At 33.4% G+C, this 15,041-nt stretch overlaps 3 protein-coding genes across 5 annotated transcripts; 1 reads left to right on the forward strand and 2 right to left on the reverse strand.

Moving 5' to 3' along the window:
• Positions 1-1,817: 1,817 nt before the first annotated feature.
• LOC125056708 (2',5'-phosphodiesterase 12) lies at positions 1,818-7,281 on the reverse strand. 2 transcript variants are annotated; one of them, XM_047659985.1, is made up of 8 exons: positions 6,525-7,281; positions 6,331-6,454; positions 6,083-6,222; positions 5,738-5,900; positions 5,069-5,357; positions 3,272-3,392; positions 2,476-2,627; positions 1,818-1,963 (listed from the first exon to the last, which is right to left on the reverse strand). In XM_047659985.1, exons 1-8 carry the CDS (start codon positions 7,186-7,188, stop codon positions 1,856-1,858), a joined length of 1,761 nt encoding a protein of 586 aa, XP_047515941.1. In that variant the 5' UTR covers positions 7,189-7,281; the 3' UTR covers positions 1,818-1,855. The 2 variants fall into 2 exon arrangements, 1 of the variants encoding a protein (XP_047515941.1); XR_007118096.1 differs by lacking the exon at positions 1,818-1,963 and adding an exon at positions 3,479-3,606 and having other exon boundaries at positions 2,488-2,627.
• A 2,552-nt stretch (positions 7,282-9,833) lies between these two features.
• LOC125056460 (protein transport protein Sec61 subunit beta) lies at positions 9,834-10,972 on the forward strand. The gene is made up of 3 exons (XM_047659564.1): positions 9,834-9,995; positions 10,083-10,285; positions 10,599-10,972. The coding sequence occupies exons 1-3, from the start codon at positions 9,993-9,995 to the stop codon at positions 10,684-10,686; spliced, it is 294 nt and encodes a 97-aa protein (XP_047515520.1). The 5' UTR covers positions 9,834-9,992; the 3' UTR covers positions 10,687-10,972.
• Positions 10,661-14,095, reverse strand: LOC125056459 (frizzled-7). 2 transcript variants are annotated; one of them, XM_047659562.1, is made up of 3 exons: positions 12,722-14,095; positions 12,133-12,644; positions 10,661-12,047 (listed from the first exon to the last, which is right to left on the reverse strand). In XM_047659562.1, exons 1-3 carry the CDS (start codon positions 13,905-13,907, stop codon positions 12,024-12,026), a joined length of 1,722 nt encoding a protein of 573 aa, XP_047515518.1. In that variant the 5' UTR covers positions 13,908-14,095; the 3' UTR covers positions 10,661-12,023. The 2 variants fall into 2 exon arrangements, with proteins under 2 accessions (XP_047515518.1, XP_047515519.1); XM_047659563.1 differs by having other exon boundaries at positions 10,661-12,644; positions 12,722-14,094.
• Positions 14,096-15,041: the final 946 nt, after the last annotated feature.

The following is a 15,041-nucleotide window of genomic DNA, read 5'->3' on the forward strand; positions in this document are numbered from 1 at the left end:
TTGATTTCTTCGTTGTCGGAAATCATATTCTAGCAACGTGCTGTCCGCCAAGCATGGCATCCCCCCAGTGACTAAGAATAATAGTAATGTAGTAAGTAATGACGGTTCTTCACTCCGGGTCACCTCTTGCAACTCTATAAAGCGCAAATACTGCTCCACAAGGAGTACTGTTCTCACCTCTGGGTGTGAGCTCCCCAGTACCAGCTCCTTCCGCTTGACCGTATTCAACGAAGAGCGATTCGAACCGTCGACGAATTTCCGAGCGGCTTGATCCATTGACGTTGCGTAGAGATGTAGGGTCTCTCTGCATCTTCTACCGCATTTATCATGGAGAGTGTTCAGAGGAGTTGCTCGGACCAAAATCTGCAGCTGAGTTTCAGTATTGGACGGCAAGGCAGAATACAATATACCATCCGTATCACCTCGACGTCCGTCATCCATGCGCACCAGCAGTACGTGGAACCAGGTGCCAGTGAAGTATTTCCGAACCAATTCGACTTGGGGTCCTTAAAGATAAGAGCGCACCTATTCCTAAAAAGCTGGCAACGCACTTGCGAGCCTTCTGGCGATGTGAGTGTCCATGGGCGGCGGTATCACTTAACATCAGGTGAGCTTCCTGCCCGTTTGCCTCCTATTACAAAAAACATACTTTTTAAAAATTTTGATGTTAATTTTTTAACTGATTTTGAAAAAAGCTAAAATGTTAACTCAAAAATCGTCTAATTTTGCAAGTCTTGGCGAGTCAAAAAATCATTTATTCATATAGGTCAATGTACACTTATGAACGTCAAAAAAGTGGAGTCTGTAGGAGTTCTAGCCATCCACACTATCGTATTTAGTTGCGATGGACGAGTTTGGAGTTATAGCGATTGCTACTTTATACCTACAAATATTGTGCCTTGCGTGTTTATCACAAATATAAATGTTATATCATTTCCAATGAGCCCGTAGGTGATCAACTTTCTGTGCCTGATACACACCGTCGACTTCTTGGTTCTAAGGCATGCCGATTTCCTCACAATTTCCTTTACCGTATTAGTGAATGTTAGAAGCGCACATATATACAGGTATATTTTATTCTTTGTTGATCCGATCCCACTTTTGGATTCCAAAGGATTGGTTCCGTTTTAAATATTTTCATATAAGTGGTACAGATTTCGTTACTGCTTTCTGTCATAATAAAAAAACGTGGGAGTCTTTATTGTGCAGTATGCAGTAGCGTGGTTGCTTCTCTCCCCTCGTCCCCTCGCGATCTTAAACTCGCGCCAGAAAAACCGTCGGGACACGCGTACCGTCTCACTCTGGCTCTCGATTTCCCTCATGGAGAGTCTGAATGAGGCCGAAGATAATAAGCTTCTGTCACAGACTATCTACCTATATAACATATTGTATTTTTTCCGATTTTGATTGCAAGTCTAATATAAAAATCATAAAGCGTACAATATAGCTACTTAAGTTTAAATTAATGAAAAAGGTCACGCATGCAATACATTATTTTGGGTTGTGCAGGTGTGGACTATTTTTAACCCCTAACAGGCAGCCTTAAGGCTGGATTGCCCTTACTGCACTGCTACACGTGCCTACACGGTAAAAATAAATACGGTGTAAGTGGTTTTGTGGCGGTTATGTATTATTAATTTTAGTTTTTATGATTGAATATTCATTTAAGCTAACCTACTCATATAATATATGGGACAATATTGTAACCAACACAATATAGACAAGAAACCTGATGGCAATATTATATTTTATTTAAATAACGTTGGAGAGGCGTAGCGTAAGCAATATAATTTTATTCTTAGTAAAATGAAAAGTTGTAAAATCAACATTTTTATTATTGCAAAATAAATACATATTATTTGAACTTCAAATCTGACACTACAGCTATGTGATCTGACGGAAATACTATACTTGGTAGTGCTACATGAGCATTTAATTCTTCAACGCTTGGAAAAGGCACGACCTGAAAAAACACAATCATTTAAAATCTTTTCAGTCATTTTTTTACCAGAGCCATTGCTTTAAACTAATAACAATAACATAAATCATCAGTCAACTTGAATGTGCCCATTGTGAATGCACATGCTGTATGACTAGTCCATAATTCCAGTCGTGTTGTGAATGAAAAACTTGCGCCACGCCATTTGGCAAGTCTATAGTCTGTGGGCATAACCGCATCCATTTTAATCACAGTTTATGCTCTGGTGTCCATTATGGAAGTATAGATATTTTCATAAAAAAGAAGATGTCTATATGGAAATGGATTTCTAAATAGACATCTCTTCAGTGTCTACCTTGTTTGAATTGTTAATAAAAGAATGCGAATTTATTACATTATTTGCAAAGGTCAGTCACAGATCATGTTTGCTGAAAAATTTTTGAAGCTGAGGAAATGTTATATACAACTTTTTGTCAGTCAAAAGCAATTTTATTTAATTGTATTGTACTCACATAAACCAAAAAAAATTTACATACCTGCTCAACTTCCAGATTATTTATATCATAATAAATATAGTCAAGACATTCTGCAAATCCTGCAGTAAAATTTGTGTATTGTGGTGTTCCACAAGCACTGCCAAGAAGAATTGGTTGTTCGAGACTAAGACCAGTTATGGCTTGTTCAGGGTCTGTTGACAGAAAATTTTGAAGATAAGATTTTGGATAAAATTCGTAGTCGTGACGTATGGTAACATTTAGAGTACGAATATCAATTGAAATAACATCTTTAAACATATATCATTAGAAACTGTAATACGCCTCAATATCTGTTATTACAAATATGGTTTAGATTAAAAATTATTTATTAGTACTTTTTTTTAAAAGAAGTTTTGGTTTTAGACTCGTTATGATATAAGTTAATATAGATAGGCAAGGATGTAGAGGTCCCTGTATAATAAAAAAAAACCCAATACCCATTCATTAATTCTTCCCTCCCTTTAACGAATAATAATGATCGGTCCCTTGAAATTCGTTATAAAGAGTTTACACTGTAGTTATATATGGGACTATAATGTTTGTTCACAATAATTTAAATACTTTAAATATGTCACCCCGGCTCGCCTATGAATATTGTAAACAAAAATATTAGCGATGTAGCCGGGGCGTATTTCGCGAGACATGTGATGTGAAGTTTAGAGATAGAAAATGTCCCTGGACACAATGGCAGGGGAGTAGAATAGGTATTATTTATTTTTAAAAAAAAGTGTATGGTTCACTAAATATTTAAAACAATACTAAAGTATCAGCCAAATAATGTCTTTCGCTGGCTTACTTGATTTCCAGTCAGGTAAATTACTGGGCGCATGTCCTGTAGTGTATAGTTTATAAATTCCAGATAGAGGATCACTATTGAAGTCACCACACACTATCATTGATATCCTCTTATCAGGATACTGAAAAATAGAAACTCATTTAAAATTTCTAACAGATTAGCTTATGACATTTTAAATCAAATATCCATTTTGCACGCCTATCTCACATTTTTGAACATCTTTTAATGGTCTTCTGAACTGATTGTTTCGAGTTTACAATAAAACTGTGATTAAAAATGATTCGGTAGACATTTTCAGAAACTCCATACTCCTTTCGCCGAGTCGTTTTAGCAGCCTGGCAATTATTTACTGTTATTATTATTTTCATTTGCTTTGTTATATTCCTACCTAATGGCTATTTTTGAATTGCTTTTTGTCTATTCGCAGATGCTTAAACCCAAGCAACTACTTCTATACAAAAAGTCCCTTCAGGATTTGCTGTGTCTGCTTTATGTTGCATGAATCTGCTTAGCTTCGCCTGATTTCTTAAGTTCTCTTTTTTTTTTTTTAATAAACACAATTCACACCAATTGAACTAGTCCCATGCTAAGCTTGTGTTATGGGTACTAGGCAACGGATATACATACATATTATAGATATATAGACATATAAATACATATTTAAACACCCAAGACCTAAGCACAACACCAAATGCTCATCACATCGATGTTCGTCTCAGCCAGGGATCAAACCCGGGACCCATGGATTCGCAGTCAGGGGTAGTAACCACTAGACCAATGAGTCGTCAAACTCGTGTTCTCATGTTATTATAACACGTGTATAGCTTATTTCTTACATATTTCATAAGTGTTTTTGTGATATTTGAGAGCCTAAATAAAATAATCGCGTTATTACAAGGAGGCAGTATGGTTACAGGTTGGACCAGATTATACTTGAATAGTTGTTCAATTGTAGTAATAATTTTAAGAAAAACCTGGGAAGAGAATGAACGAAAGACACAACGTTGCATTCGAATGTTCGACCAATCGAATGGATGTAGTAAGACGTACCATGTCATGTGTCATTGCGTACAAGTTGCCAATCACAATCAAACGAAACAATCGTGTCATTTTGCGTTTTGTTTTCTCATCCTATGGGTATTCACATCCCCATTTTAATTTATTATATTTTAGAATTAATTTTGTTTAGAATACAAATTTGTGTTATTGCGTAATCTGAAAAAGCTATGCTACCTGTACCTGTGCCTGTAAGGGGCCGTCTCCACAAGCGAGAGAATCGCGACGAGTCCGCGTTTTTATCGTCGGGTAATCTCCACGAACGAGCGATTATTCCGCCAGCGTATCGTCGCGATTCGTAACGGAATCACAGCGTATCTGCAACGACTCGTAACGGAATCGCCACGTTTCTTTGACGACACGTTGTGCTCTTATTTTGTTCAGTGTTCATTTAGAGTTCAGTGGTGCCAGACGAGACCGAAATAAGTAGTGTCTAAATCAGTCAATAAAGTAATTATTTACTATGGATGTATTGTTTCTATTGATGTATGGTCACGCACGTCGTCGCGACCACTCACCAGTAGCGACAGGCTCGCAGCGATGTAATGACGTTTCGAGCGCACTCAACCACCCGTCGCATCGCCGCGTTAAGATCGCCGTGTGGAGACACGTTCTATGAGATTGTATAGAAATGTGTGGCAGGACGATTGTATCGTCGCGATTCTCTCGCTTGTGGAGACGGCCCCTTAATTACAGTATATTATAACTAGGATCATATTTTTTACATTCATTTAAATTTACCTGTGTCTTTAATTTATATTGAATATTCTTTAACCAATAAATAATAATTCCTCCCTGAATTAGTCGTATGTGATCTGCATCTGGATGAAAATACAAATGTGTATTACCAACAATAATTATTTCATTTTCATTATCACAGGACTGTAAAAATGTAGCACTTGCTACCGTTGATCGGTCTAAGAGCCGTTTCTTTAATTCATCATTATCTCGAACTGCATCCCAAATATGCTGTAAATAAGATTCAGTTTGTACAGCAGTTGATAGGAGAATTTGATCATCCCCTAAACATCTGGAATCAAGAATAAATTATTGCAATTATTTTTTTGAAATTTGCAAAATGTCAAACTATACTTTTTGATCAGAGAAATCTTTAAAAATTCACTTTTTCTATCCAACCTATCATAAAAAATTTAATTAAACAAAAATATAATATACCATAATGTACTCAACTAATCTATTCACAGCCAATAAATATGTATGGAAAATATACACATTATACATTGTGATGTCAAGGTGATATATGTTTGAACTAGGTATTAATTAAATCTTAAGTGGATTTTCATTTTTAAAAATATTTAAATCAAATTTTATAAACCTATTTTTATTGCTGACATTATACAAAATGATGTTTCATTAGATTTGTTAATCAATTAGGGACAAATATCATACCTAAACCTATTTTCTCTATAAAAACAAGCAAGCCCTTCAGCAACAGACTTTCCTTTTTTGTAAAATAAACCTTTTAGGCCTTCCATTTGTAATACACAGCTTAAAGAATAGTCGAAAATTTTGTTATCCACTTCTTGCAGGCAAATTATATCAGCATTATATCCTGCAATAGAAGAACAAAGAAATTATATTCTAAATTAATTGTGATTTTTAAATGGACTTAAGATGCATACTTCTATACTAAATGCTCCTATTTAGGAGTAAAAAACAAACACTAATGCTGCAATTTCATGTAAAACTAAGCATGTTATGAGACATTTGTATAGCAAATAGAATAAATACCACCTGTTAGTTCCTTTAATATTAATTGTTTTCGATAATCAATTTCTAATGCATATGATGGGCAATATGGATGTAACACTGTTCTTGTGTAATCAGAATCACAATATAGATCAGCTAGTATGTTATATGTCACACAACGAAAACTGAAAATATAAATCATGTTATATTATTATATCTTTAAGAATGTTGTACATTATATAAAACTTACTGTTAGATTTAAAATTGATAAATAATTTTAGTTGTGAAAATACCTTTTATCTGCTAATCTATCTTTGGTAAAGAAATGTCTCAATTCAAAAGGGCATGGGCCAGGACCAGCTTGTACAATATGTTTTGAAATTACTTCAACACTTGGCCCAGCCATAAAAGAGTTTTCTGAAAATAATTAAATACAATATTATGGATAAATAAAGGATTTAGTTATCATTCAAATAATGTTACTCACTTGGAATACATTCTAACTTTAATTTCATTCCAATATCCTTAGAAACTGGAGTGTAATTAAAAGAATTTTTTATAAAATCCCATTTAACATGGCTGTCAATTATGGAATTCCCATTTTCATTTACCACTTTTCCTCTATACCAATTGAAATCACTTAATTCCTTTTCCATATAGTTTGATTCTAAATGCTCAGGGTAGACAGGAAAGCCTACTAAAATGCTTTTTGGTAAATTAAAATTCAGGACCCATGGTGAATTAAATACTACATCATAAAGATGATCATAGATTTTTATCTTTATAGGACCTTTTAATTGAAACAGTTCTATGCATGTATGAGTGGCAGAGACCACATCACCATTATTATAAAAAATTTGAACTTCAACGCTGGTGTTTTCTTTAGAATCTTTCTTCTTTATTTTTTTATTTACTGCTTTTTGAACATTGACTCCTATACGAGTACATAAGTTTTGTACTACTTCCGAAGTTTTCCGATTTAAATTAAACTGCCGTATCGTTTCTTTAACTTTTAGCAAAAAAGTTATATCTATTTTATCTTCACTGGGTATATGTCTGAAGTAGCATTTATCTATATTCATTCTACTTATTGTTGATAGTTTAACTAAAGAATGCAAATCCCTAATAAATATCGTAAACCTATTTAACATAACGGAACTAGAAGAAAAATAATGTTTTAACTTTCTAGTTCACATAATATGTAATATGACATAACCTTAAAGAGCTCCATAGTCCATTCCTACTAAATTATTCATACAATACTCTGTGCTGTGAATTGTGATTGTGCCAGTGTCACGTATGTATTTAATTCGTATCTCAAGTCACAGGGTATGTTCCGATATACACTGCGAGTACTGTATAGTGCTCCCACTGTTCAAAAATTTGTTCCGCTATGGACTGCAGTATACAGCCGCAGCGTCCTAGGAAATATATGACGTCACAAATCCCCGCTATACTTATACTGCGAGCACTGGCGTTTTCGAGGTAAGGTACTCGCAGTGCTTTGATCACGTGATCAATCAAAACCACTTGAATGCCTAACGGCTGATATAACTTACAGTTTAATAACAAACATTTAAAATTCTAACTTACTTTCTTTGTAGTATTAATTCAATTGACAGTTAATATTAATATAGATTTTTTTAATGCGATAATACTCCAATAGTTTTTCTTGTTGAATTGAAAAACTTTGATGCACTCATTTGAAAACTGTGTCGAAAAACGAAGCTGACTAGTATACTGGACTGCGTTCCGTTTTAAATTGTAACCAGTATAGCTGGCTATAGAGAAACGGTTTCACAGTATACTAAATTGACGGTACTCTGTACAGTGGTCGCAGTGTATATCGGAACATACCCACAGTCTTGAGTCTCGTCTTGAGCGCTGTAAAATATGTCAACAAACTTCAAACAGAAAACATTTTTTGAAGGTTCTAGAAACTAGATTTATGTTCGAGAATATGACATGAATATATTATGAATAAATAAGAAAAGTAATTAAAATAAAAGGAATAGCATTTTTTTTATATTAGAAGCGTAAACAATCATCGTACACTTGAAGCCAATATTGAGCCCTTTAGTTTTCACCACACTCATAAATTGTATTTTAACATTCTAGTTTTCGATAATGTCCAATAACATAAGTGTCATTTAGCTTTTGTTAGCGTCGCAACCTCACTACCCCTAATTTTATGTTAGTTATAAGCTCATATTTTAAACCATTAAAGTCAGTTGTTACCCAGCTTCAAACAAAACGTTTTATTTAAACCTATCAATACAAAAAACCACCACCAAATAATAATAATTCTTGTGTGAAAGATATTTAATCGGAAAGTCATAGTAAGAAATTCGCTGTTAAAGAGAAGCCTATCTTCCTAATCTTAACTAACTCACCCAGCGTTAGTTAAGGCAAATACTTTGTTAAAGCATTCTTAGTGACACGATGCTTGATTTATAAAGTATATAAGATATCTAGGCTATATAAGAGTTTTTTAGGTATGGCGAAAATTTCTTAATCATTATTTATATTTTTATGAATCCATAACTGTAAACATTCGTGTATTTCATTGTTATTATGTGACCAAATAACGTTGTCACTTAGCTAGTTGTAATGCGTACGAACGACACAATTCGATGGTATTGGCTTAAAACAGCGGGCTCAAAAGCATCAAAATTTGATAAAAAAGTTTACGACCATCAAGCACATGAGTGTAGATAAGTCATTCAACGTCTGGAGCTAAATATTTTACCTTGTTTAGGCGAATGCTACACGCTCGATATTAATCGTGATATTTGGATCGTGATCCAAAATCGCGATGTGTAGTACAGGCGTATCACGATACGTGATACGGATCGCTGGATTTCGAGAAATCTAAAAATCCATGATCCGTATCAATTATCGTCGATAAATATCGAGCGTCTAGTCTCTGGTCGATATTTATCGCGTCACAATTAATTCTGCCAGCGATGGAAGAGGACGCGCATATTGAGTCGGCGCCCGCCGCACTTCAAACAAACGACCAAAAACACTTGAAAGAATTTATACTTGTATTAGAAACACTACCTGAGATATGGAACAGCTCAAATGCAAATATAATTAATAAAGTGAAAAGGGCGAATGCGTATGAGCAGCTGCTTGAAATTTTTAAGAAAATTAAACCAGGCGCGACAGCTAAAGACGTGATTGCATAGATCAATTCATTAAAATCGAACTATAGAAAAAAATTAAAACAAATAACAGATTCGAAGCGATCGGGTGCTGCAGCGGAAAATGTATACAATCCAAAGTCTTGGGTATTTCATATGCTGAAATTTTTGAATAAAAATGAAAAGCCGATTGATAGTCGTCCATTTCTTGGTATTCCCGAATTTGATTTAATAAATTCAGATGTGTATATTTTTCTCTATCTTGAAACCAATGTTTCGCCCATTTCCTTCGCTTTATACGTTTTTTCAATGCTATCGCTAATATAATAGCAACGCAAGCATTCTTAATATTGTTACTCATTATTATAATACGAAACGTACGAGTGTACTCAATGAAATTTACCGTCGTACTGACGCGATTCGTATCGAGTGTGTAGTATACTAAAAAAATACAAGATAAATATCACGATAAATATCACGATAATTATCGAGCGTGTAGCATTCGCCTTACGATTTATTAGGTTTAGTTACTGTAATTAATAAAATATAAAAATATTAGAGATATTGTCAATTTAATTTTTATTGAATAAGTATTATATAAAATTGTATCCTGGCAATACCAATTCCTACAATCAATGGCATTATATGACAATGATGTGACAACGTGTCAAAAGTGTAACTACGTGTAGCTCGTAATTCAAAAATAAATTTCAGTGGACTGCCAACTCGATAGTAGGTCTTTTGAATTTACTTTCGAAAACTTTTTGGTAAATTTGTTATACATTCCAACCAACCTATATAGCAATACAATGGTAAGTGTTAAGAGCGTTTTTGTTCTATAGATAAAATTGTTCATATTATAAACCGATAATAATATTATATACTGCTAATCTTTTCAGCCTGCTGCTCCGAGTTCTACATCGGTGGGATCAGGTAGTCGTTCACCAAGCAAAGCCTCAATAGCTCCAAGAGCTTCAAGTGGTGGTACTGTACGTCAAAGAAAGACTACAACAACAACCACTGCTGCTCGCAGCCGAACTACCGGCGCAGGATCTGGTGGCATGTGGCGCTTTTACACTGATGATTCCCCTGGCGTTAAAGTGTAAGTTTCATTACTGGGGTTATATGAGTAAAAATTACAATAAATAAATAAAATAGGAATTTTGGTTGGTGCTTTTGTTATTCCTATACCTGTTAATTATAAAGATTTTGCTAAATGTTTTCCATTTTATTACAATATTGAGGTTTAGAGTATAATCTAAACATGTTTTGCCATATTGTAAAATATATGGTAAATACTCAAAACATGTTTATTATTATTTTTACAAAAAAGTTTCATATGGCCATACATTTTCTTTTTTGGTTAAACCCAGTCTATGTAGTCCCATTTTAATGTATTGAATTTGTTTTTTCAGAGGTCCAGTACCAGTGTTGGTTATGTCTCTTCTATTCATTGCATCAGTTTTTATGCTACACATCTGGGGAAAATACACTAGGGCTTAATTGTAAATATTTGATAAGACTGTCACTGGAATAAAATATATTAAGTGAAATATTTAAGGTGTGAGTGAATTTATATTTGGTGGTAATATGATTAACAATCTAATACAGTACACAACTTTTATTTTGTATTAAGACTATTATAGTTATAAGGGTATTTGAACTGCCGATTGTTAATTTCTATGTGAATTGGGATGCATTTAAACAATTCATTTAATTACTGTACCTTACATAATTTCTCATTCTGATAGCTGTATAATAAATTAAGTTAATAAAGTACACTTAATTAGATTGTTGTTTTCTTTTTGCTTAATTAGTTAAATTAAGTTAGATTAAAAAAAGTGCAAATATCATGGAAAATCCTTATTTGGCCCAGTTCATTATGGATAGAATGATTTAAATGCTAGATGACATTGATACAATAATTTTACCCATATGTAAAGGATGAAGTTCATAAAATATTATCTTGTAATCTCTTCTAATTTGTTAAGGTGATTTTAAAACAGATTTTTGTGTAGGTAAAAACATCCCACTAAGAGCTTTTGTCAAACTTTATGTTGCCCACACACAAAACAATTAATGGATTCTTTTAAGATTTCAGATACTATACTTAGTATGTATTCCTGAAATCTTAAAAAGAAGTATCTATAGAATCTGTTGATTAGGCTTCTCTAGGCAACATCTTGTTTATACAGAATGTAATTATACATGTTCTTCATGATATTGAAAATAAAGAGAGAAATTTAGGGGTTAGGCTCTATGTAATAATGTATAAACACCATAGTCTTGGCCTCTGATTTTTATATCGGATTTACAATGTTTTCTTCATGGGCAGGTAGGTAAATAACATTTTGTCCTGAAATACACTGTAAATCAGTTTTCTTTACAAGCCACTGTTAAGGACAAATAAAACACAAGCATCCAGAGTTGAGAGTCACATGCTACAGCCACAAGGCCAACAGTGTTCAGTTAGTATACTTGAACTAGTAAATACAAATTGTATGGAATGTCAGCAGACAAAAAAAAAATTCACATTGATGAATACACAAGACTCATTCTATGACCCCTGTGTAAATAAAAGAATTCAAATGCAAAAATATTTATATTTATTTAGAGGTACATAAGTAAAAATTGATCTTAAAAGATTCAAAAATATGTAAAAATTAAGTTCATAAAATAATATTTACAATATCAGCCTTATATTTAATCTCAACTTATTGAGCTACCTTTAATTAATACAACAGTTAAGAACTTAATTTGTTTTTAAAATAATACTAAAACACTGAGCACATAGAGAGCTAAAATAGTATGGCCAATAATATGTAATAATAGGTTCTTAATCAAAATTTAACTAGACCAGAGATCTGAAAAAAAATATTACAGAAATATCAGGTATTTGTTTGGATATGACCTAGGTTTAAATTGTAAAGCTAATAGACTGAATCATACATATGCTTCAACACGCCTTCCCTTAACTTTGTCAAAAAATTGGCGCCATGTTACTATTGTTTTGCTTGACCAGATCCAAAAACTAGATGTTATCCCAACAATCATTGTCATTAGATATTTTATGATAAACATTTCAAATTTTGGTCTGTCTGCTTCCTGCTTTGTGAATGGACAAGGAATTGAGTATTTTGGAGAGGAGCACATATCACGATGCCAAGTTATCATCCATGAATCAAAATGAGCCTGTTCGTAGAACAAGCATGCTATAACAATAAGAGCTGGCACTGTGTACAGTACACCAAAGATGCCTATTCGAATCATAAGCTTCTCAAGCTTATCTGTTTTTGTTCCATCATGTTTCATGACAGTTCTTATCCTGAACAAAGAAACAAATCCTGCAAGTAGAAATATGGTTCCCAATACTAAATAAGCACATAGAGGGACCAAAACAAATCCTCTAAGAGCTTCAGCATCCCATAATCCAACATAGCATACTCCTGATAAGACATCCCCTGAAATGTACAAAGACAATTAGTATTAAAATAAAAAAATCAACATATTCTCAAAACTCTGTAGGTATGATACTCACCATCAACATTACCCATGGCCAATATTGATATAGTTTTAACTGCAGGGACTGCCCAAGCTGCTAAGTGAAAATATTGAGAGTTAGCTTCAATTGCTTCATGGCCCCATTTAAGACCAGCTGCCAAGAACCATGTTAGTGTTAATATAACCCACCAAATACTTGATGCCATACTAAAGAAATATAGAATCATAAACAGAATTGTGCATGGTTCATGTTTAGTTCCTTGAGTTATAACCAAGATATTTGGTAATTTTGTTCCACTCACAGTCATTGAAAATGGACCTTGACAACTGACACTGTCTCCAGCCCCCCATCCAATAATGTATGCAGTGGCTACCATTAAGTAACATACTGACAGAAATATTATTGGTCTTTCTGGGTATCTAAATCTATCAGTGTCAATTAAAAATGTGAGTACTGTAAAAAGGCAACTGGATGCACATAGTGTTGCCCAAACACCAATCCATAGTCTAGCAAAGTTCTTTTCGTCCTTGCTGAAAAACATTCCATTACAGGGTGCCCCACAATCATGCTCAACTTTATCTCCAACTTTAAGAGAATATTCCAAATCAAAATTTTTAGGTATTTTAAATTGTACAGGGCAAACAAACCCATAATTTTTAGCTCCATGTAATTTAGCTGGGTCTCTGTCAATGCTAGATTTATATTCAACTTTTGGAAGCCTTCGTTCTTGTGAGTTACGAGATGCCTGAGAAACATTATTATTACCAAAACACATAACACTTTCATCAGTCTTAACTGGAAACTTTGAACAGTTTAAATGGTCAGGCCATTGAAATCCAAAATGTTTTACGCGTTCATTGCAATCAAGTTGAACTATTTCGCATAAATGACGACATGGAGGTATTGGTGTATCCAATATGGTGCATACAGGAGCATACACTGAACATAGGAAAGCTTTTAAATCTGGTGAACAATTATTTTTTATAAGTGGAGTAAAAATACTGTAAACTTCAGATCCAGCATCTTCTTGTTTAACGTGATCAATTAAGTTTGGGAAAATCGTCTCATTATATCTTATCTGTTGGCAATATTGAATAGTAATTGGTTCACAACGACCATGGTGAGGTAATATATCTCCTTGATAAATAGGAACACGTGAACTTTCAGAAATAATAAACAACTGAAACAATGAGTGTATAAACAACATCCATATTTTTCCCATTTTCAATGTGACACTTGTGTTAAATTTATGGCATAGGAAAATAGCTCATTGCTATTAGCTTAAATGAGAGAATTTTTTAACAGATATTTGTATAACATTTTTTAAGAATTTGATACAAAATAATATTTATTCCAGCCTACGGTACGGTTACAATATCTCTACGGCCATTTTGAATTTTAACCAACCCACAGACAATAGATATACATAAACAAAGTGGCAACAATATCCGTCAAAAAAATACCTGTGGACTGTGGTGACTGGTGAGGTGAGAGATTCATCTGTAAACAAAATAAAATAGACCTTCTTGGCATTTCCTATATATATAAATAATGTATAGTCCTTTTTATGAAAGAAGTCCCCCAGACGCGGCGCTGCAATCGCATAACGTAATGTTGCCATTTATGAGTAAAAAATTTGCCAATTTTATTTACATTTAGCAGATGTAATTTATCAAAATATAATATTATTTTCTGCATACTTCGATGAAACAATATTTCTGTTATGTAAAAAGTATATTTTTATTTACTTATATTAGCGGTGTACCAACTACTTACAGGGAAAAGATGAGAAAATAGGGTAAAGAAAAGCAATACAATTTTTTATTCAGTTTTGTTGCATAATTGTTGGGTTACAATTTTTTTCGAAGTACACGCCGCTATTATACTTTCGTTTGTAATTCTTGTTACAGTTTTCTCTGACACACCTGCAATTAAATTATGAACAATTAAAAATAATAGTAACTTTAAGTTTATGATGCTTATGTAATAAGTAATATATGTTTTAATTTCAGTTACCTAGTTTCATCACGTTATGTATTTATTCAATTTTGTCGCAAAAACGAATTAATATCATAAAAGTCCCATAAATACAGCAAAAAATTATTAAATGGCAACTCTAAAAAGTACCTGTTATGGCGGCAACTCTCTTCCGAACATTGTTTAGTGGTATTAAAACACCTTGATTCTTATGTTCCGCTTCACAGAACTCTTTCACCTTTAATATCATTTCTCGAGCCGAACTTTTTACAACTTTTGGCATTGTAATCAATCTTTAAAATGCACTGCCAGTTAAAAATTCACAAAAATCTACCACAACAAACGAACTTGATAACATCGACGAATGACAACATTGCCG

The sequence above is a fragment of the Pieris napi genome, chromosome 15, assembly GCF_905475465.1.
Source record: "Pieris napi chromosome 15, ilPieNapi1.2, whole genome shotgun sequence".
Classification (NCBI taxonomy): Eukaryota; Metazoa; Arthropoda; class Insecta; order Lepidoptera; family Pieridae; genus Pieris; species Pieris napi.